Source organism: Callorhinus ursinus, unplaced genomic scaffold (assembly GCF_003265705.2).
Source record: "Callorhinus ursinus isolate GAN/ISIS: 27379988/994484 unplaced genomic scaffold, GSC_fseal_2.0 scaffold44, whole genome shotgun sequence".
In the NCBI taxonomy this organism is placed as follows: Eukaryota; Metazoa; Chordata; class Mammalia; order Carnivora; family Otariidae; genus Callorhinus; species Callorhinus ursinus.
In genome coordinates, this window is record NW_027397106.1 from 9768893 (window position 1) to 9793872 (window position 24980).

Sequence of the window (24980 nt, forward strand, 5' to 3'; positions counted from 1 at the left end):
TATTAATTCCAAGGTACCACTGCACACTCACTAAACCAGAAACTTCTGACAATGTTCCTATAGCCAGAGAATTCACATCTTTGTAAGAATATTGGTGATCCTTCTGATCAGATAAGGATGGGAATCATCCCCTTAATGTATTTCTCTATTAGCAGATTATGGCTGCAGCGCATTGTTACTCGGACTCCATTATCACATTATTATAGTTTTCCTTAGCTAAAATCAAAACAATCCTGAATGATTGACTGTAATTCAAAGTGTAACTCTGAAACTTTTTCCAACTAAATTAATTTGTTTTCTTCTATCCAAATAATGTAATTTAGATATACGAAAATATGAAACTTCAACTGCATTTTTAATTGGACTAGTCATAAACATCCTGTAATGTGGGTTATGAAAAACTGTCATGTCCATCTGAGAGTATGGATTCCTAGAGATGAAGTGACTTAACCACGGTCCCACTGCCATTAAAAGTTTCTCTCTCCCTCTCCCTCTGCTCCCCCCAATAAGTAAATAAATCTTAAAAAAAAAAAAAGAAGAGCTACAGAGTATTAGCCCATCTCATCTGGGGACAGGATATTTGACATGAATGTCTGTCAGTAGGGCTCACATTTAGCACCACCTATACAGCTCTGACCTGAGTGAGGTATACCCACACTCTGAGTTTGAAAATTACCCCAGAGGAGCTGGGAGCCTGATGAAATGGTGGAATGTGTGTCTTCAACATTGTACTTTTTTATCATATACAAGTGGTGCAATGACAAGTGGTAACTGCTACACATGACTTCCAGGGCCAACCATGATACATACAAAAAGATGGGGGTGAGGTCCAGGGCTGGAACATTCTTTCACGGTGATGATGGGGTACTAATAATTCCATGGCACCTGACAACAATGATGCAGCCATTAGAAAAATATGAATCTGAAGGAGTTATATCTTGCTGCTTCCATGTGGCTTTGAAAAAATTACTGCTCATGTGCTACAGTACAGAATTTATCTTTTGCCAGTTTTTTAATCATGTTCTATCTCTCTTTAAAAAAATACCTCAGGGACTGAAGCATTTAAATTAGGATGAAATTTGAATGTCTCTATTTTCCACTTGCTTAACCAAATCTTATAATTCCTTCAAGCTACATTCTTCCCACATTATCCTTAAAGACTTGAGTGATCTCTCCTACTCACAATAATCCCTCATAGAACTTACTGCCTGTTTCAAAACTGTGATCTCTATGATATGTTAACCAGACTATTAGTTTCATTTTCAAGTGAGTGTGTTTGTTACTCCAGTACCCATGAATGGATCCTAAAATTTGTCTGCCGGGTAATCCCCATGCTTCCCGCTTATCTGTTACCTTGTGCCAAATTTTCTTGATACCACTGGTCACCTGCCAAGACTTGTTCTCTGGTCCCTCCTGTAGACTGTCCACTTGGCTGGACTCCCCTATGCTGCGTGGGCATGACTTACCATAAGAAGTCTGTCCACTCTTTGGAGGCTCGTCACTGGGACTCCTAATAAACAATATATTAGGATTCCCCTCCATGATTCTCCTTGAATAGTCTGTCTTCCCATTAGATCAGGTGATGTCAAAAGTACAAAATGGTGACAGTAAATAAAACAAAGATTCAACCTCTTAGGCACATATTATGAAGACAGTAGGCATTTATGGTTAATCCAGGTATTGCTTAATATCTAAGCCCTTATTCCATGCCATCACTTGGGACCTACAACAGAAATTGCCATTACTGTGTTCTCAAGGAGGAGTGTAACCCTTGAGTAGGAAAAATGAAGATGTAAAATAACTGTGAAGAAGAGTTTAAAATACTTCAAAAAATATGAAGTATTCCCAAAGCTGAAGGACATGTTAAAACTGATGGCCAGACATTTAAATAGCCCTTTCATTCTAAGTAGCCCATAAACAAAATCAGTCAGAACAACTTATCCAGAAAATATATGCCAACTTGTCAAAACACCATAGCTATTTAATTAAAATAGGTTCATGCTTGTTGCTCTGCCCTATGTTCTAACGTGATTGATTCCACTTTCAACAGCTATGACCTCAAAAGAAGTGTCCTACTGAAGTCAGGTGATTGGAGTTTTAAAATAAAGTCTACCAAAGTCATCATGTCTTTTTTTTAAACTAGTCAACCTACTTCTGAGAACCATGCATGAAAAAAAAACACACACACATTTTGGATGTTACAAAGCAAAATGTTTGTAGGATGTAATTTTCATACTTTTTCAGTGCATTAGGAATTACTTTTCAGGAAATACCACTTTTCTCTAAGTGCTTTTCAACTAGACCAAAGAGTCCTTTTTAACACTTAACTGAGCAATTCATTCAGATTTTTATTTAGATATTTAATTATAGGTAAAATCATAATTCAATGAAAATGACCTAATCTAATATTATTGGTTGCTCATTCTCCTGCTGTTGGTAAACGTTTTGCTTCTTGAAAAATCTCATGTTATTTGGCTTTTCTGAAATAATGCTGTGATCATTCACTTATTTATTCTTTCATTCAACAAATATTTATGGTAAAACTGTAATGCATTGAACATGAGCTAGCTGTGGGAATGAAAAAATTGAAAAAACGTGCCTCCTCTCCTTGAGGAGCTCATATGTTACAGCAAATATGTAGGTACATAGGTATGAAGGTACTAGGCAGGTATGTAGTATTACAAGAAAGAGAAGTTCTAAAAAGATGTTTCAACAATGTGAGGATTCACCAAAATATAATCCTTGAATCTTCCTTCTTCTTTTTAAAAGCCTCTCTTCTAGAAAACTTCTTTCATTTCCTTGAAGCACATAAAGCTGATATTACATATATATTTTATATTATGTATCTATTTATATACATAAATCTAAGATACACACAGTAGGTGTATCTGGAGAGGCCTTCTGGAGGAGAGGATACTAAAGAGAAGAGGTTCAAGGCAACACCTTTCTGAACTTACCTATAAATTCCCAGAAACTTATCTTCTTACAGCTTCCTCTGCCTCCTGGGCACTTTATTCAGCAGATCCTCTGCCTCCTGGGCACTTGATGCTAGACTACATTGACCCAGTTGTAAAACTCAACAGCTTTTAATATTCCCTACACTAATCCTCTAGAGTTTAGCATTTAGGAGAGACAAAGAATGCATGGAAACTTAACAACAGATATAACACTTCATCAGTCTCCATGGTCATTACCATTGATTAAGCCCACCCCTCTCCACCCATCGATCCACACCAGAGCATTTTACTGACTCCTCAAATCATCCCCACCTATACCCATCTTTCTGGCTCTACGCCTCTCCTCCTCCTCCCATCTCCCCTTCCCAATATCCCCCAACAAGTCCTTCTCTTCCTCTCTCTTTCTTCTCTCATTCTCTGTCTTCCTATCTAGTTAAAAAGCACAGAATGTTCTTTATCTTATGAAGAGGAAGTTGTTTTATTTTAAAGCCTTCATAACAGCAACTAGATCTTAGGATGGTAGGGGAGATAAATTTTAAAAGTGGCAAAGGTAGGAATATTTGCTTTTTAGCTGAATAAAAAATTCTTCTAAAAACAGTTTTCCTAAAATGTCTTTACTTTTCTACTCATATTTATTCTATTAAATTATGAATTCCTTTGTGATTACAAACTCCTGTGGACTATATCATTGATCTTTCATTTCCTTTCCCACTGTCCTGTGTCTCCAGCACCTGCTGTGATGTACACTAGAATGAATTCGTAACTGTTTTGTTTTATTCTTTATGTCACATTCTTTATCACTTAGTATTTTTTCCAACTTTATTGAGGGAGATTGACAAAATTATAATATAAAGTGTACAACAGGATGTTTTTATATATATACATTCTGAAATTAGTTTCACAATCAAGTTAATCAACATTTCCATTACCTCATGTAGTTACTTTTTAATGAGAATGCTTAAAATTTATTCTCTTAGCAAATTGCAAGTGTACAAGACAGTATTTTTAACTACAGTCACCATGTTGTACGTTACATCCTCTGAACTTACTCATCTTATAACTGAACTACATTATACTACGCTCATCACAAGCGTAGCTACCACCTGTCACCATACAATGTTATTTTAATATTATTGACTATATTTACTTATGCTGTACTTTTTATTCCTGTTACTTATTTATTCTATAACTGGAAGGCTGCATTTCCCACTCCCCTTCACCCATTCTGCCCATCTCCCACCTCCTCCTGGCTGACAACCATCAGTTTGTTCTCTGTATTTATAGGTCTAATTCTACTTTTTGTTTTGTTTCCCTTTGTTTTGTTTCTTAGATTCCACATATAAAATGAAATCATATGGTATTTGTCTTCCTCTGTCTGACTTATTTCACTTAGAATAATACCCTCTAGGTGGGTATTGATGTTGCAAATGGCAAGATCTCATCTGTTTTCATGGCTGAGTAATAGTCTGTATATACACCACACCTTCTTTATCCATTCATCTATGGATAGACACTTGGGGTGCTTCCATAGCTTGGATATTGTAAATAATGCTGCAATAAACATAGAGGTACATATATCTTTCCAAATTAGTGTTTTCATTTTCTTGGGGAATTTACCTATAGTGGAATTATTGGATCATATGGTGTTTCTATTTTTAATTTCAATAATCATCAGGGAAATGCAAATCAAAACCACAATAAGATATCACCTTACACCTGTCAGAATGGTGTAAGACAGGGCAACTGGGTGGCTCAGTTGGTTAGGCGACTGCCATCAACTCAAGTCATGATCCTAGAGTCCTGAGATCGAGTCCCGCATCGGGCTCCCTGCTTAGCGGGGAGTCTGCTTCTTCCTCTGACCCTCCCCCCTCTCATGCTCTCTCTTTCTCTCTCTCTCTCTCAAATAAATATATAAAAATCTTAAAAAAAAATGGTGTAAGACAAGAAATAAATGTTGGCAAGGATGTAGAGAAAAAGGAACCCTCATGCATTGTTGGTAGGAATGCAAACTGGTACAACCACTCTGGAAAACAGTATGGAGGTTTCTCAAAAAATCAAAAATAGAATTCATAAATGTTTTCTGAACTTAAAGGATTGAAACTGAATTCTTGCTATGATTATTATGATACTACTCTCGGCTGGAGAAAATTGTCTTTTTATTGTTTTGCCTTTTCAAATTCTAGCTGCCTGCTCTTCTACTCTAATCTCTTTGAAGTTTTGTCCTATTATTCTGTCTACACTGATATTTCTCTCTCTCTTTCTCTCTATTTTGAGCAGGTGGACTCCCAGGACACTTTTTTTTTCTTTGATTACTCTATAATACTTTATATTTTTAACTCTTACATAATTTAGATATATCTTTTCTTCAATCTAACAAGAGATGAATGGATGGGACATAACTGCAAATTAAATAGTTATGCAATGAACTAAAAGAATACAAAAATCAAACAGCAAAATTATAAACATTAAACAGAATTTGAGATAAGATTTCTTCAGAGAGAAGAGTTTTTTACAATGTACTTCTCATGTACTGTAGAAATGTGTGATTATGTGACTCACATGTTATATTTTACTAGCATCTGTTTATGTTTTGGTTCCAGTGACTTTACTAAAACTACAGAAAAATGTGACATGCAAATGATTTCTATGATAAATGTAGAAAAAATCCTATTTAATATTCATAAAAATAATTATACTTTCTCTAAAAGTTTTCAGAATTGACCTACTAATTTTGTTAAGATAAAATCTTTACAAAAGTAGTGCCATTTTCTAAAGGTTTCTTTTCTTTTTTTTACCAAACATTAAAATATCTTTTGATAGTGTGAGTTGAATTTTTCTAGTATTAGAAAAGTCTAGGGTCAATTGCTTTTAAATCACTTAAATAATTCCAATGAGAGAAAATCTTTTAATAAAACTATCCCCTCCATTTCCACTAACTTTGCTACTTTTCTATTTTTCTTTTGTCTGAAATATGTGAATCTGAAATGAACTCGATCACAGTTTAGTTGGTTTTGGACTTGTTAGGACATTTGTATTATATATTTTTAAATGTCTTGAATATATATGCCTTCCAAAGCTCTGTTTCCAAAAATGCACTCTCTTCCTTAGACTCACATGCACTAGTTCCCAAAATTTCAACATGATGCTCCCAAAGGGGGGCAGAGTTTGCTTGAGACTCAGTGCTCAAATGTCACTTCTTTATCCTCATTAAGCAGTTACTACTCTGGGCATACTGCTGCCCATGTAAGACTCTGTGTTAGGGAAACTCCAGGGGTATATAGTTATAAGCTATGGTTCCTGTTCCATAGAGCAGGAAAAAAGTGAAATGGTGATTTGTAGTCCAGGTAAAAAGTGCTGCAGGAGTTCCATGGAGGAAGTGATTACATGGTTTTTATGAGGGGGAATGGGAATGGTGCTCAGTGGTAGGGTCTAGATGAGCAGAGCGGGAGGAGACACATCTGGGGAGAAAAATAAGCTTACAGACATCCTGGAATAAGTGTGCTGCGGTCAAGAGCCAAACAACAAGCCCTTTGGTTTGGGGTAAAGCTAGAGCATAGGAGACACGTGAGAAAAACACAGCCAGGGCCAGATCGTGGAGGCATTGAGCACACACTCTTGGAGTCTGGACTTTATTCTTGGACAATGAGTCACTTTGGCTGAGAAGAGGCATGTACAACATTGCATTTCAGATTGGAAGTTTATGAGGCTGAGCCGCATAGAGTGTATGGGACAAGGCGACATCTGGAAGCAGAAGGTTCCACAGGAGGTTATTTTTCAATAGTATAGAGGAGAGTCAGAACTGAATAGAAGTAGAGAAATGAGAAGGAAGGATTAGGCTACAAGAGACATAGCAAAAGAGAAATCCACTAGCCTGGCTGACTGACTCAGTACTGGGGGAGAGAGAAAAAGAGTTAAGGGCCCTACTTCTCAGGCCTCTTTTGGACTCTTCCTCCTATTAGACATCAATTAATTTGGCTTTTGAGGACTGACATCTCCTTGCTTTTCTGTGGACTCACCCCCAGTCATTTCACTGATGGGTGCGATCCAGTTCTTGCAATCCCTTCGCTCAAGAATCTGGAATTAGGCCTGACTACTAGAGAGTGGTCTCTTTCTGAGGTGTTGGCTGTGTCCATTTTCTTCCATGCGAACTGGGAAGCTCGAAATGCTGCTTTACAGTAAGAGAAGAAAAGGAAACAGAAGTTAAAAAAAAAAGATGAGAGATGGAGAATAAAAGCTAGGTCTGGGTTCCCTGGTGCACTTTATTCTGTGCTTTCATGTGTCCCTAAAAAATAACTGCATCCCTCCTCTTTAATTCTGTAGGACATCCTTATATTGCAGTAATACATTCCCTCCTTTGATTAAGCTAGCTTGGCAGGGTTATTGTTACTTGCAGCCAAAATGATCCAAACTGATATATTCCTCAGCATGAACTCTCCATTTTCAGTCACTCGGTGCTCTGGCTACTCTCTGAACAGTTGAGCACTTTGCTAACTCCACATGTTCATGCCACTTCCTTCATCTAGAATGCCTTCCCCTTCCCAATCCTACTGACTCTGCCTATATAAATCCCGACTACCCTTCCTTTCTTCTAGCCCTCTCTACTAAGTACTTTTTGAGTGAGTCCATAATACCATAAATTGTAATGTTACATTTTCCCCCTCCGAGTCCCTGATTTTAGTGACCTTATTGGAACAATAATTAAAACGATGTAAAAGAGGGTAGAAGGTGATGGATAGTGCACAAAATCAGAAAATTTATGCTCTCACATATACAAATTAAAAAAAAAATCCAAAAGATGATGATCTGCTTGGCTACTAAAACCTTTGACTCTACGATGGGTTCAAAGAGGTACAGTAGGCCATTTGGCCAAAGCAGATATTTTACATAAGGAAGTGTATCATTTAGGAGTATTAGATGAAAGAAGATAAAAACAGCCTCTAAACAAGTAATGCATCATGCATTATTGCATTAGTGCATTTGATTTTTATGAATATCCAGAAGAGGTCCTATATCAAGTAAGAGACAAATATGGAACCTACCATGCTTTCTTCCTTTCTCCACTATGCTAAACTAGCCCACAGAAAATAAAAAAGAAATACATCAATTTTTAGATGACACATTCAATTTTATGTAATTTTTAAAAATATAACATATTTTAAATTGTTATCCACTGAAATAGCAATATACTCTAGGAACCATCTTGAACCTAATGCCTGGGCTATATTATATAGCAAAAAACTAAATCAAAACAAAACAAAAACCAAACTGTTATTCTCTTTTAAGATACTACAGAATATCACTTATAAAGGCCTTTCTTTCCTCTAGAAATGAGAACACCAATCTGCTATCTTGTGAAATCTCACATAAATTTGGAACACAATGGTGTTTACCTTCCCTTCAGCAACTGTGACCTTTGTTCTGGTAACTTATAATGCCTCAAAGGGGAAAACTCCAAATTGCCTTCTGAAACCAATAAGAAAACGTCTAGCTGATGAATGTACATTTAATGAGCAAGATAAAGTGCCAAGAAATAGTTAATGTTTCTTTCAGCCTCATACAAAGGAACATTCCTCCATTTTGGGGTCCTAGGACCCCAAAGCATTCACAGCAGATGACACAAGTAGCCCTGGTTAGTGGAATGCTATTGTACAAACAGTCTGTTGCTGAGCAGGGCAGAAATATGTTTACATGAAAATGGAATGATCTTTAGTTAGGAGTTCTGAAAGAAAGTGATAATTTCCATAACCAGAAAAAGCATTTTACATCATTCCATTTCAACTGCTATAAAACCCTGAGTTGCTTTGGCAATTGCTTATCCCTGCTTTGCTGGCTTTATATCATCCTCATCTCCGCAGCTTTTCATTTACTAAATAACAGGGTTTTTGTTGTTATTTTGCCTTGTTTTGAAGCCTTGGCAGAAAACACCACCATTCTGTACGCTTTCTCAGCACCCACCTTGCAATGTTCATACAATGAATTTTTGGTGCTCCTTTTATAAAAGCCCAGTTGGCATATCCTCCCAGTAAAACTGCTGAAACTATGATCAGAGAAGTCCCCATCAATAATAACTGTAAACTATGCCCTTCTCTCGCTTTATGGAGCTCTTCACTGTCCATACACTGTTTGTTATACTGGTAACAAAGCATAGAGTGGCTTTAGTGACAGAAGGGAAATGCAAAAACACTTACCTGCATTACAATAAGGAGGTCAAAGACCAAGATAAAAGAAGCCAGGAATGCTCTGGAAACTTCATCACTGGGCAAAAAACCCCGATTCAGCTTGTCCCAGCTGATCCAGTCAGTTGTAATGACAAGTACAACCACGGAAGTCAGAGTAAAGAGAACCGTCCTGCAAGGAACAAGATGTTCATTAAAGAACATTAGACATAATAATATAGACAGTGAAGACTGCCTGTTACCTGTGCAGCCTTCAATGCCGACCCTTTGCCAAGGCATATTCACCAAAATGAAGATGAACAAAGAAGTAAATTAAGTGCTTTCTTCCAAAAGCAATTTAAAAAAGATATAATAGCATCCACCCCAACATTTTCCCTTAAGAACATGAAGATAATGATTACAGAACAAATAATTAACAACAAAAATATTACAAATAGCCTTGGCTAGTGCAATATGTGGCCCAAAGAGAACACTGGTGTGTAGCTCTCATTACATGTGCATCATTTACTGAGGGTAGTAGACATGCATATGTAAGAGCATAAGGCAGATGGTGAGTGATGAACAAGTCTTTGGATTCTATTATTGTCCTATAAAAGAGAGGGATAGTTAGACCAATCCCATCATCATCCTCATAGCCTGAGGATGAAAGAACCACCTCTACACACCAACTGTGTAGCCATTTCTCCTCATAGGACTTGTGTCATAGATGGCTTGTGGCCTAGTGACCTGTCTAGGCCACACCATATTTGATTACCCATTCCTTGTTGTAAGATACTAGGGGCCTAACCTTATCTTTTATCTTTATAACCCCCATAAAATCTTACATAATTGTATCAGATGGAGTTCAGTGAATGTTTGTGGAAGTTGTAACAATTAAGCTTTCTATAAAAATCAAGAGTCCTTAGTCTTTCTTTTTTATTTTTTTAAGATTTTATTTATTTATTGGATAGAGAGACAGAGCACAAGCAGAGGGAGCAGCAGGCAGAGCGAGAGGGAGAAGCAGGCTCCCTGCTGAGCAGAGAGCCTGACGTGGGGTTAGGTCCCAGGACTTGGGGATCATGACCTGAGCCGACCTGAGCCGAAGGCAGATGCTTAACTGACTGAGCCACCCAGGCACCCCTTAAATTAGTCTTTAATATTGACATTCAAACTAAATCTGAAATGTGGGTGGCAAATTTAATCTGCCAGAGAATTGTCTATAATGTAATTAAGCCTCTGCTTTCAGAGCTATATTGGTATCTGGATATCATTTTGAATTGTAAAAAGGAGTCTACGGCTATACCACCCTGAATGCACCTGATCTCATTTGAATTGAAAAAAGGAAAATAAAAAAGAGTAATTATTTTGAAAATAATCTTAATCGAAAGAAAGAAAAGGAAGAAAAAGGGAAATAAAGAAAAAAAAAAGAAAAGAAAAATGGAAGAAAATATATGGAGGTGAAATAATACCTTAGAAGAACACATACCCGTTTTGGCAATTAACAAACTGTTTTTGCCCTCTGATGTCTGATAATAATTGATACAAAAAAAGAATAATATGGACCATCCTAGACCACCTCTTTTCAGTTGAACAAAGCATAGATTTCTAAACCTAAACACTGGGTTTGCTTTTCACAACTTCTTATTTGTAACAAGTTATACTTTGATAGAATGAATATAATGGACCCCCCCTTAGATTTCCCACCCCCATAAATAGTAAAGATATATTTAAATTTTTTTTGAAAAATAAAAATTTCTAATAAAATTAACTTATGTAAACTATCAAAAGAAATTTCACTCATGATCTCCAAAATATAAATTACAGATTGTCTCTATTACCATTTAGAATACCTTTGATCATTTCCAGAAATTTAAATGGGTTAATTAAGCATGGGAGAAATTCTAAATAACTATTATAATTCAATAGAAAGAAATAGCAAATATTATATGGTCAAACATAAGAATAATGGGATTTTAAACGAATCTCTCTCCAGGTTGTCAATTTGTTCGTATTTTTTGTTTTTTCTCTTAAGCAAGTACAAAGTTTATATATTTCATGAAATGAGATATCCTTGGATATCATATTGGCCTAGTAGTTATCAGTCAGAACAATGCTCCTTTTATCTTCCTTCTCCTCTATCTTTAATGCAACTTTCACCCTTATCAGGATGAGATGCCTTCTCTATCACCAGAATTTCATCCAAGGGCCAGGCATTATGACAGGAGTAAATGCCAAAAAGACATTCCAGTTGGATCTGCCTTTTTTTTTTTTTTAATTCCTGTATAGTTACTATACAGGGTTATATTAGTTTCAGGTGTACATTATAGTGATTCAATAATTCGATACATTATGCAGTGCTCCTCCTGATAAATGTCCTCTTAATCCCCATCACCTATTTCATCCATCCCCCACCCATCTCCCCTCTGGTAACCAACAGTTTGTCCTCTATAGTTTAGAGTCTATTTTTTGGTTTGTCTCTTTTTTATTTTATTTATTTGTTTTGTTTTTAAAATTCCACATGAGTGAAATCATACGGTATTTGTCTTATTCTGATTGACTTATTTCACTTAGCATTATACTCTATATCCATACATGCTGTTTCTAATGGCAAGGTTTCATTTTTTATGACTATGTTCCATTGTGTGTGTGTGTGTGTGTGTGTATCACCTCTTCTTTATCCATTCAGCAATCAGGGGACACTTAGGTTGCTTCCGCAATTTGGCTATTATAAATAATGCTACAATAAACATAGAGATGCACATATCTTTTGGAATTAGTGTTTTTGTATTCTTAGGGTAAATCCCCAGTAATGTAATTACTGGATCATATGGTAATTCTATTTTTAATTTTTTGAGGAAGGTCCATTCTGTTTTCCATGTTCACTGTACCAGTTTTCATTCCCACCAACAGTGAACCAGGGTTCCTTTGTCTCCATATACTCATCAACATTTGTTGTTTCGTGAATTTTTGATTTTAGCCATTCTGACAGGAATGAGGTGATATCCCACTGTGGTTTTGATTTGCATTTCCCTGATGATGAGTGACGTTGGGCATCTCTTCATGTGTCTGTTGGCCATCTGGATGTCTTCTTTGGAGAAATGTCTATTCATTTCTTCTGCCCATTTTTTAATTAGATTATTTGGGGTTTTTTGGTGTTGAATTGTATCAGTTCTTTATATGTTCTGGATACTAACCCTTTATCAGATATGTCATTTGCAAATATCTTCTCCCATTCAATAGGTTGTCTTTTAGTTTTGTTGATTTTCCTTTCTTGTGCAGAAGCTTTTTATTTTCCTTGCCTCAGGAGACATATCTAGAAAAATGTTGCTATAGTCAATGTCAGAGAAGTTACTGCCTGTGCTCTCTTCTGGAATTTTTGTGGTTTCAGGTCTCACATTTAGGCCTTTAATCCATTTTGAGTTTATTTTTGTATATAGTGTAGGAAAGTGGTCCAGTTTCATTCTTTTGCATGTAGCTGTCCAGTTTTCCCAACACCATTTATTGAAGAGACTTTCTTTTTCCCATTGCATATTCTTGCCTCCTTTGTCCAAAATTAATTGACCACATAAACTTGTGTTTATTTCTGGGCTCTCCATTCTGTTCCATTGATTTATGTGTCATTTTTGTGCCAGTACCATACTATTTTGATTACTATAGTGTTGTAGTGTATCTTGATATCTGGGATTGTGATACTCTTTTGTTCTTCTTCTACAAGATTGTTTTGACTATTTGGGGTCTTTTGTGGTTCCATACAAATTTTAGGATTCTTTGTTCTAGTTCTGTGAAAAATTCTGTTACTATTTTGATAGGGATTGCATTAAATCTGTAGATTGCTTTGGGTAATGTGGCCATTTTAACAATATTTGTTTTTACAATCCATGAGCATGGACTATCTAATTTTTGTGTTCTCTTCAATTTCTTTTTTCAGTGTTTTATAGTTTTCAGAGTATAGGTCTTTGACTTCCTTGGTTAAGTTTATTCCTAGGTATTTTATTTTTTTGGTGCAATTATAAATGAGATTTTCTTAATTTCCTTTTTGCCTCTTCACTATTAGTATAAAAAATGGAAAAGACTTCTGTATATTATTTTGTATCCTGTGAGCTTACTGAATTCATTTATCTGTTCTGGTAGTGTTTTGGTGTAGTTATTAGGGTTTTCTACATATAGTATCATGTCATCTGCAAATAGTGAAAGTTTTCCTTTCATTTGCATGATAAATCCTTTTTCTCCCCTCATTTTCAATTTGCATGTGCCTTTAGGTCTGAAGTGTCTTTTGTAGGCAGTTTATGGATAGTTTTTTCTTTTTTATCCATTCCATTACCTATGTCTTTTGTTTAGACCATTTAGGCCATTTACATTCAAAGTAACTATTGATGGGTATGTACTTATTGCCATTTTATTACTTGTTTTATGGGTTTTTTTGTACTTCTCCTCTGTTCCTTTCTTCTCTTGTTTTCTTCTCTCACAGTTTGCTGGCTTTCTTTAGTGATATACTTAGATTCCTTTCTCTTCATTTTTTGCATGTCTATTACTATTGTTTTTTAAAATCTGTGGTTCCATTAGGTTTATATTCAACATCTTATGCATATATCAGCCTATAATAAGTTGAGGGTCACTTAAATTTGAACTCATTCTTTACTCCTCTCCCCTCCATGTTTAGGTATATGGTGTCATACTTTAGATCCTTTTATTTTTGAGTCCCTTGACTGCTTTTTATAGATATACTTAATTTTAATGCTTTTGTACTTCCTACTTTTTTTACTGCAAATTGTGGTCTTTCCTTTCAACTCAAAGAGTTCCCTTTAATATTTCTTGTAGGTCAGATTTGGTGCTCATGAATTCCTTTACCTTTTGTTTGTCTGGGAAATCGTTTATTTCTCCTTCTATTTTGAATGATAGCCTTGCTGGATAGACTGTTCTTGGTTGCAGGTTTTTCTTTCAACACTGACTATATCATGCCACTCTCATCTGTTCTGCAAAGTTTCTGCTGAAAAGTCAGCTGATAGCCTTATGGGGTTTCTTTTGTATGTAACTATTTTCTTTTCTCCTGATGCTTTTAAAATTCTCTCTTTATCACTACGTTTTGTCATTTTAATGACTATTGGTATTGGACCTTCTTGGGTTGATTCTTTTGGGGGCTCTCTGTGACTCCTGGATTTAGATATCTATTTCTGTCCCCAGATTTGGGAAGATTTTAGTTATTATATCTTCAAATAAATTTTCTGCTTCCCTTTCTCTCTTTCTCTTCTGGGTTCCTTATAATGCAAATGTTATTATGCTTGGTGGCGTTTTTGAGTTCTCTAAGTCTATTTTCATTTATTATTATTATTTTTTGTCTTTCCTGTTCAATTTGATTGCTTTCCATTACTCTGTCCTCAAGGTCACTGATACATTCTTTTGCTTCCTCTAGTTTACTATTTATTCCATATAGCATATTTTCAATTTCAGTTACTGAGTCTTTCATCTGTGATTGGTTCTTTTTTGATGTTTTCTATCTCTTTGTTGAGGATTTCAGTGAGGTCCTCCATTCTTTTCTCAAATCCAGTGAATATCTTTATGACCATTACTTCATTATTATTTATCTCCATTTTGTTTAGCTTTTTTTACTGTGATTCTTTCCTGTTCTTTCATTTGAGACATATTCCTCTGTCTCCTCATATTATCTGACTCTCTGTGTCTGCTTCTATGTGTTAGCAAAGTCAGCTACATCTCCTGCTTTGAGTTTAGCGCCCTTATGAGGAAAAGGTCCTGCCCTGCAGTGCAATGTCCCCTGTTCACCAGAACCTGGCACTTCAGGGGTATTCTCTGTGTGTGTTGCACGAGCCCTACTGTTTTGGCTGAGCCACATTTGCCTTCAATCCATTCATCTGCAATGGCTCTCTTTGTCTACTGTAGGCAGGGTTTGGTCCCTGTGTTGTTAGTTGGCCAGTCTGGGGCTGCCTTGGGCTTAAATTGAGTCAGACCAGGCATTTGCCAGAGACGCAGTAGCACTGAACTGCAGGGTGCTTTCTCTGTGTTGTCCCTTGAGAAACTTTTGCTGGTGATAATGCCTTCAGTTAGACCAGTGTGTGTATGGTTATCTTCTCCTCTCCTTGGGGCAGGAGTCACTTTGGAGTGGTGATGGCCTTTGGTGGGTCTGTTTGCATATTGCCAGGCTTGTGGCACCAGTTTGAATGGGCTGTGACCAAGGGCATATTGGAGGGGGCATGACATGTGGTGCCAGCAAAGTCTATTCTCATCCACTGAGTGAGAGGAACTGCAGTCACCAGGGTAAACTCCTGCTAGGCCAGCTGGGTTGGAGGGGGCAGATCCACAGATGTGAGCACGGATGGTATGCACTATTAGCAAGCTAGGTGGAGAGTGTTGCTTGGTGCTGGTTCCTGAAGGTGTCCTTGTAGCTAGGCTGGGAGGCCATGGAGGGAAAAGGTGCCCACCAGTTCTTTTGTTCTTAGAGGGGTCTCCCAAAGATCCCTGTCCCTCCAGAACATGCTCTGAGATTAGTAAATAAATATCCTTTCTGTGTACCCCAGGCTTTTTTCAAACTGCTGCTTCTATGCTGTATCTCAGCAGGACTGTTTGTTGTGCTGTCTCTTTACAGATGGGGGCTCTGCCCTCCTGGCTCTCCCAGAGCCTAGCTTACTGATTTTTAATGTTCCAGATTTTAAGTCTGACTGATTGTTAGGCCCCACTGATTTTCAAAGCCAAATGTTATAGAAATTTGTCTTCCCCATTTGGATCCCTGGTGCCTAGGGTGCTTCGTGTGAGTGTCTGCTTCGCTCCCCTCTCCATGCCCCCTATGTCTCTCCCTCTTAGGGAAAGTCATGCAGGTCCCTTTGGCCCCAGGCCACATCTCTACCCTTCCTACCCTCTTTGATGTCGCTTCTTCTCTACATTTAGCTGTGGAGTCTGTTCTGCCAGTCTTCAGGTCATTTTCTGGGTTATTTACACTGATGTGGGTGTTATCTAGTTGTATCCATGGGATGAGGTGAGCTTAGGATCCTTCTACTCCACCATCTCCTCTAGAAGTCTACAGGTTAGTATTTTTAATATCACTCCTGTACTTTTTTTGAGAGATACCTGGATCTCATTTTGTGAGGACAGTTGATTACACAGGAGTTCATACTCTAATGTTACTTCATTGGTCTAAATATGTAAATTGGTAATGTAAAATTAAATATTCAGAGGCACATTTTTAGGTATCAAAATCCGGAAGTTTGGAATAAGTGTTTGCTGAGCCATCAGAAATCTCATCTCTTTCAAGATTTACAAAGGAATTATTCTTATTCATGTTAATAATCTCATAGTGAATACAATCATTAAAATTAATCTTAAAACTTTTTGGTACTTGGAATTTATCATAATGCCTGCTGTGTGAAAGCTTCCTAAGTTCATCTCTTGGATATTTGTTTTATTTGATATATTTTCATTATCCACTATATAATATTCTGAGAGATTTTCATAGATATTTTCCTGGCTTTATTAAGTACTTCTGATTTGACAGAGAGTATAGCTGCAGATATCAAGAAAAAGTTATTGGTAATATCTTATTACTCCAAAGGGAAATTAAAGGAAGTATTCTGCCTGATATTTAATATTTACTACTATAAAAAGAATAAAAATGACAATCATTAAATATTAGGGTATACAGCTCAGAGAAAGAGCCCTAAAAACAAAGTATCAAGCAAATGGAATAAGGAAAGGAAAAAAAGGGACCAAAATACATTTATTGGTCATTCCACTTCCAAAATGATACTTAGCCCCCTCTCTAGATAGAGCTACAGAAGGAAATGTATTGCATGTGGTTTGTTTTTCTCAGCCACTACTTGTAAAAATTGACAGACTTTACCATGCTATGATAATTCAGTCAGAACACCAGTTTAAAAGAACCATGACTCAGATTATACAAAAACAGTCACTCCTATGTGAAACAGCTACAAAGGAAACAGCAATGGTAGTAAATTATTACTACAGTTATGTGCCACTTAAAACATGCCAGGCATTGGTATAAACACTTTACACAAATTAACTTGTATAATCCTTACTAGAATCCTATTATCACCACCCCCAATTCACAAATGCAGAAACTGAGTCACAGAAAGTTCACCTGGGTTACAGACTTTATAAGTTAAATAAATATAAGATATAAGTGATATAAAATGGTTCTCATCCAGGCTGACTTATGGCGATCTGTGTCATAACCTTCATATGGATTGCCTCTCATAGAAAGCTCTTGAATATTATCCTCCTGTAACTGTGTAGCTAAGAATTTCATTTATTTTCCTTTTTCATTACAACTATAATATTGGAAAATTATCATCCAGAATACTTAACATTGAAAAGTAAAACTGACAGAGACTGACAAGAACTGGCAGGGAACAGTTAAAAGGAATATTTTCATGGCAGTAAAAATGGAACCTCATAAATGCTCGTCATCAATGCAACATCCTTGGGTTCTTATTTAACCAATATGATTGAAAAGATGTTTACTCTGGACCATGATCCTTGGGGAGTTCCAGCTTCTTTTTCAAGTAGCAACCAATTAAACAATTATCTGGATTATTTCCTTTCATACTGCAGCCAACACAAGCAGGAAACTCTGGCTTATCAATTTCACTGTCTCTGGTTTCTGGCTACCAGTCAAATGAAAAAAAAACTCCTACATAATTATCAGCTTGAGTGGTTAGTCTTAATTTCATGTTTTCAGATTTCTAGTTTGTTTGCTTTTCCTCAATTGTTGTTGATTTCTCTTAGATTAGTAAGAGTCTTTAAAAAAAAAAAAAGGTGTGTTGGGGGGACCTGGGTGATGCAGTCGGTTAAGCATCTGACTCTTGGTTTCAGATCAGATGGTCATCTCAAGGTCATGATATCAAGCCTGGCGTTGGGGTCCATCCTCAGCGAGGAGTCTGCTTGAGATTCTGTCTCTCTCTCCCTCTGCCCCTCTCACTTGTGTTCTCTCTTTCTCTCTCTCTAAAAATAAATAAATAAACAAATCTTAAAAAAAGAGAGAGAGAGAGAGAGTTAGAATGTGAGACCAAGAAGGGTTAACAGAGCTTTTCTAATCCAGTGGTTCCCAACCACTGGGTGGGCTCCTAGGAACCACAGAATTATTGGTAAGGAGGTGCAAATTTTGTGTGTGCACTAGGAGTCACTGGTACAGTGCACAAATAAAATGCTTCTACAGAGGTTAAGGGACTTGCTCATGTCACACAGATTGCCGGTGACAGCTGAAATGAGAAATTATTGATTCTGAGAAGGACTCAGCCTATAGCAAAGCACTTTCTTTCTTCAGCTAAAAATCTACAGATATTCTTAAAAAAAACTTAATATCATCTTGATCTTACCTGAAAACATACTCATTTTACATCCTACTCAATTATCTATTATAGTTGGTGATCAGGGACAGAGTAGAACATGTAAGTAAATCCAGATAATCCCCAAAACCTGGTTTAATTCATAGTCCTAACCACTTCTTCACCATAACCTCTGGATTTTTTTTTTAAAGATTTTATTTATTTATTTGAGAGAGAGAGAGAGAGAGAGAGCAAGAGCATGGTGGGAGAGGGGCAGAGAGAGAAGCAGACTCCCCATGGAGCTGGGAGCCTGAGGCAAGACTTGATCCCAGGACCCTGGGATCATGACCTGAGCCAAAGGCAGACGCTTAACCAACTGAGCCACCCAGGCGCCCTAACTTCTGGATTTTTAAAAATACTGAACTTTCATTTTAAGTAACTAAATTAGTTAATATTGTTTTCCTTCTTCCATTCATAACCATTTTAAGATACACTTACTGCAGAGTCAAATAGCCTGAAAGCAGGCATTAAGTGAAGACACAGAAGAACTTACATTAGGTTCTAAGGTCTTAGAGTAACTTAGAGTTACTATTACTATTATACAGTTTTATTACTATTACACAATTTTATCTGAATAAAACTAGGTAGCAGGAATGTAAAGAATCCCCTAATATAAGTTGAGCCAAATAAACTTGCCAAAATTTGACCATGTTTTATACTACTAAAAATAGCATTTCATGTGATTCAACATAATTATGCTTTTATGTGTTTTAATATATTTGTTACTATTCATGCTCTAAAATGTCTATAATCTTTTATTCTAGTCATGAATATCACATTCCTTTCTGATCATGCTGCACAATTATTGTAACATCTAAAAGGAAATAAAAATCACTTTTATTTCTTTTTTACAAAATGTTGAAACTCAACTAAAACAAGTCAGATCATGTTTCATAATTTCTCATAGCAAAATAAAAATCTGAGAATCCTATTAAAAATTAAAGGTTTAAGGTTATCACTATAATAAAAGAATGCTTGGCTCAAGATAGCAAATGTAATTTTATAATTAAGGTGTAATATTTCAAAGTGCTAAACATATGAAATGAAATGTGGTATGGCAATGGAATTTAAAATGATTTAATATCATAATTTCTAACCATGTTGTTTACAGAGAAAAAAATACAACAAGCAGGCATTAGCAGAATACTTTCCTTCACTTTTCACTGCAAAACTGAGAGCCAATTCAAATATCCAGTTCCCCTCTGAACACTAAGTACCAGCACAAAGAAGTCACAGATGGCCATGAGAGAATGCCAAACCTTTCATTTTCCTTGTTTTAATTATCAATGTTGCCACTGCAATTCTTATTTTTGTTTGTTTTTTTACAGATTTATTTATTTTAGACAGAGAGAGAGAAAGAGTGCATGAGTAGGAAGGACAGAAGGAAAAGGAAGGAGAATCTGAAGCAGACTCCACTCTGAGCATGGCGTTCAATGTGGGGTTCTGTATCACCACCCTGAGATCACGTGACCTGAGCCAAAACCAAGAGTCAGACGCTTAACCAACTGTGCCACCCAGGCATGCCACCATCGCAATTCTATGAGACAATCACCACTTGGATCCTCAGGCCAGTTCCCATCCTGAAATGGGTAAGTTTACTTAGCACTGTAGCCTAGCAATGAAGTGAAGTTTTCTCTTTAGGAAGTTGGTAAGGAAATGGTTTAGTGTCCTTCTGGTATCCTATTCTTGAGATCAGGAAGCACCAAGGAAATACAAAGGTAATGTTTGCTAAGTGACTAGTGAAAGAGCACAGATTCTCCAAAGGGCTTGTATTAAGTAAATGTCACTGCCAGTTCTTGGCCAAACTGAACACATTTGTTAAGACAGAATCCCTGAGAAAGGAGATGCAGTTATTAACTCAACTTGTTTGTAGCTTCATTGGGATCTGGAGTCTGCAAAGGAAATTATTAGACTCTAATGTTGTCCAATAAACCATACATTTATATGTTATTTATCTTTATATCTCTCTATTACTCCATGAAGAGAAGTGCCCTGATTCTGACCACAACAGGAGCTCAAAAAGCACCGACAAATTGAAATGAGCAATAACCTAGTAACTCTTGATCCTGAAAGGCCATGAAAGAAGTGTCTGAAAAAGATGCATTTGGGCTGGAGAATTTGGCCATGCAGATTGCAATTTGTGTGAGCAGTGTCCTGACATCCTAATAATATAAACAATACCCCTTGAAGTTCTGCAATGTTCAACCACTGCAGCTTATGCAGGTTCCTGGGCATTAGTGATCTTGATATAAGAGGTGGCAAGTGAAATGACAATATTTTTTTAGTGGCTTGAATTCTTCTACTTATGTCTGAGTGATGTTAGTTTACCCAGAGGTACTCAAAAGTAGCTTATTGATGTAAAGCATAGTTAGTCTTGGTCAGGAGAAAGCATTTGTGTCTCATACTTTTAGGTGTGGAGTAGAACATATGTTTTAGGAAAAATAATATTGAGCAGACATCAAAGTTGAAGATGTGTTGTTTATTACTTATTACCAAGGACTGGCACATTATTGGCACTTAAAAAACAACTGAATGAATAAGTGAATTTATTTAACCTGGAGAAGATAATGCTTGTTCCTCACCCTTCACCAAGCTCAGATGTTACTGCAATTGATAGCATTTCCTCCAGTGTTTATGGAGCTTCCAAAGAAAGAAGCCAATGCAATACCAAATAACCCCAAAAAACAAACAAACAAAAATTAGTTTGGATAAACCAAATGGGCATGTTGATCTTGTATGTCTCTTAGCAAACTCACCAGCCCAATTTTTTTCTTCCTAGTCAATTATACATATGAAATCATTCACCAATTTAGTAGAGGACAGCAGTATGAAACATACTTTAATAACTGTTGCCCTGGGTATAAAATATTACCACAAGTTCAGTAATGAAAGTGATAATGAAAATAAGACTGTAGATATAGACACATCCCCACAGGTAATGCCAGCAAGAACTATACTCACTATTGTTTAATGAAAATAAAATGATAGCTATGATACTCAAAGCATATTTTGACTTTTACCAATACAAATCAGAAATTTTAAACTAAACATACCAAGTTGTATCTTCTCCTGTTGTTAAATTTGTTTTAAAAAATAAGTAAGACTAGGGTCTTGTCAAGTAGGGATGAATAGGATGAAAGTGTGCTTTATTTGGTTTTAAAAATAGGATGGATTTACATACTAGGTTAAAAATAAAGGTTTGAGTAAAATTTTGTGACATTGTTGAAGCTAAGATGTTTATATAAGTCAGAACCAAGGCGAAGAATATATTTTGAGTATCATCTCAAACATCTCTTGAAAAGGATGTATCATCAGGAGACTGTCCATTAGGAGGAATACTTTCAGAACTCTCCACAAGTACCCCTGGAGGAAAGAATCTTTCCAGTTACCATGGGCACACCTTATAATGGCTAGGAAAGTAGATATTATGAACATAAAATACTTTCCTTTATGAAAGAAGATGAAAAGAGATAATAGGAACAGAAAAATTCCCTAAAGTTGTACAAAAGCATTTAAAGGAAGTAATGTCATGTCACAATGGAAGATCAAAATATTAGTATTAGAATTCATAAGAGACATACTTCAGCCTTGAATTCTAAGGGAAGGGATTTTAAAAATTATCTAAAGCTTTATTACTGCAGATATATAGTTAGTTTCTCTTGGGAACTTGTGAAGAATCTTTGATTTATTTAAGAATAATTCAAGACAAACTGAAAAAAAACAACAACACTGCCTCTCTCAAAAATAGGGGAAGAACATGCTGGCACTAGTTATCAAAGGACTGACTCAAGTTTAATTTAATTAATAATTAACTGTTGGCATTACAAAGCAGATCATCAACCTTGTCTGGTCAACCCAGTGAAGAATTTTGAAGCTATATAAAAAAGTGTAGTTTCATCAAGAATTTAGAAAGTCCCTTGATAGAAAATGCTACTTCAGGTATAAGACTGAGAAACAGTTATTGTTTTTTGAATAAGAAAGTTATATTGTAATGCATTCAGGGACACAGAGAATTCAAGAAACAACTGTTGAGCATTTATTGTGCCAAAGGCACAGAGCTAAGTTGAAGGGATACAGGAACGATCTGCCTTTTAAGGAATTTGTTGCAAGTTGAAGGATGCTAATATACATGAAACAATTATATCCAAAGTTAAGTAAGAATCATGATGCTATGGAAGTTTGCAGGAATATTGAATCACTTATTCAGGTGTGCAGAGTAGCTGGGAGGTTTAATGAAATTAGACCTAAAAGATGAATTGGTTCCTACAGTGGAAAGAATATTGTGGGCAAAAGACACATTTGAAAACAGTGTGGAAATGGCGGTGGGTGGGTAGTGAAGCATGGGGGAAAAGTGGCAGATGTTTACAGTTTCTAAATTGTGTGACCAAGAGGATTGTGATGCCATTAATTGAAGTGAGAAATATGAAAGAAAGCAGAAATGAAGTATTATGAATTCTGTTTCAGACACACTGTTGAGTTGAAAAGGCTACAGGATATCTGTACAGGAATGAACAATAGTTGGAGATAGAAATCTGAGCCAAAGAAAAGTCAGGTCTTGAATTACAAGTAAATGTTAAAATACGAGTAGTTATTAAAATCATAGAGATGAATATGATTTTTCAGGTAAAAAATAAACATGAAAAAGATAATAGGAATATCAAGAACAGAATCTTGAAGATCACCTATATTTATGGTGTATCCAAAGAAGGATGGAGACTGGTAAGGCCAGAGATATATGAAAGGAAACATAAAGAGATCCAGAAGAAATCAATATTACAGAAGCCAAAGAGAAAGATAATTTCAATAATGAATCGATGGCCAAAAATTCCAAATACAGAATAGAGATTTTACGAGATAAAGATTAAAGATGGACTACTGTTTAAAGACATTCCTTCCTTCAACACAAGAGTCCTTTGAAAATTGCAAAATTGGATGTAAATATAGTTTGATACTCTTCTTTGTAAACTGAGATATGGGTCTAATGTTCTGTTCCTAGGATCTCTACTAGCAAAGGAACAGAAAATTGAGGCATTATTTATATAATTCAGTTTAAAACCACTTGGTGGCAATTAGCCAAGTAATTAGCAGTTTCATTAGGGTTTACCTAAATATCTCAAGCAAAGGTATTTAATGCTTCAATTTTCTGGTATGTTTTAGGTACAGAGAACAGCCATTTTAAGTCAGTTTTTTTTTTTTTTCATTAGTTTTTGGTGCAGTGTTCCATGATTCATTGTTTGTTCATAACACCCAGTGCTCCATGCAGAACGTGCCCTCCTCAATACCCATCACCAGGATAACCCATCCCCCTCCCCCCTCCCCTCTAGAACCCTCAGTTTGTTTTTCAGAGTCCATCATCTCTCATGGTTCGTCTCCCCCTCTGACATACTCCCCTTTTCTTCCTCTCCTGTTATCTTCTTCTTTTTCTTTTTTCTTAAAATATGTTGCGTTATTTGTTTCAGAAGTACAGATCTGTGATTCAACAGTCTTGCACAATTCACAGCGCTCACCATAGCACATACCCTCCCCAATGTCTATCACCCAGCCACCCCATCCCTCCCACCCCCAACCACTCCAGTAACACTCAGTTTGTTTCCTGAGATTAAGAATTCCTCATATCAGTGAGGTCATGTGATACATGTCTTTCTCTGATTGACTTATTTCACTCAGCATAACACCCTCCAGTTCCATCCACGTCGTTGCAAATGGCAAGATCTCATTCCTTTTGATGGCTGCATAATATTCCATTGTGTATATATACCACATCTTCTTTATCCATTCATCTGTCGATGGGCATCTTGGCTCTTTCCACAGTTTGGCTATTGTGGACATTGCTGCTATAAACATTGGGGTACACGTACCCCTTCGGGTCCCTACATTTGTATCTTTGGGGTAAATACCCAGTAGTGCAATTGCTGGATCGAACGGTAGCTCTAATTTCAACTGTTTGAGGCACCTCCATACTGTTTTCCAGAGTGGTTGCACCAGCTTGCATTCCCACCAACAGTGTAGAAGGGTTCCCCTTTCTCCACATCCCCGCCAACATCTGTTGTTCCCTGACTTGTTAATTTTAGCCATTCTGTCGGGTGTGAGGTGGTATCTCATTGAGGTTTTGATTTGGATTTCCCTGATGCCGAGCGATGTGGAGCACTTTTTCATGTGCCTGTTGGACATTTGGATGTCTTCTTTGGAGAAATGTCTGTTCATGTCTTCTGCCCATTTCTTGATTGGATTATTTGTTCTTTGGGTGTTGAGTTTGATAAGTTCTTTATAGATTTTGGATACTAGCCCTTTATCTGATATGTCGTTTGCAAATATTTTCTCCCATTCTGTCGGTTGTCTTTTGGTTTTGTGGACTGTTTCTTTTGCTGTGCAAAAGCTTTTTATCTTGATGAAATCCCAATAGTTCATTTTTGTCCAGGCTTCCCGTGCCTTTGGCGATGTTTCTAAGAAGTTGCTGTGGCTAAGGTCGAAAAGGTTGCTACCTGTGTTCTCCTTTAGGATTTTGATGGACTCCTGTC

General features: G+C 36.5%; 1 protein-coding gene across 7 annotated transcripts in view; it reads right to left on the minus strand.

Annotated features, from left to right (window-relative positions):
- Window positions 1–24980, minus strand: part of TMEM117 (transmembrane protein 117) — a 493780-nt gene that overhangs the window by 72359 nt on the left and 396441 nt on the right. For all 7 annotated transcript variants that reach the window (XM_073882098.1, XM_073882097.1, XM_073882100.1 and 4 more), the window contains one exon: window positions 9146–9305. In XM_073882098.1, coding sequence (XP_073738199.1) covers window positions 9146–9305 — 160 coding nt within the window. The remainder of the gene's footprint in view (window positions 1–9145; window positions 9306–24980) is intronic.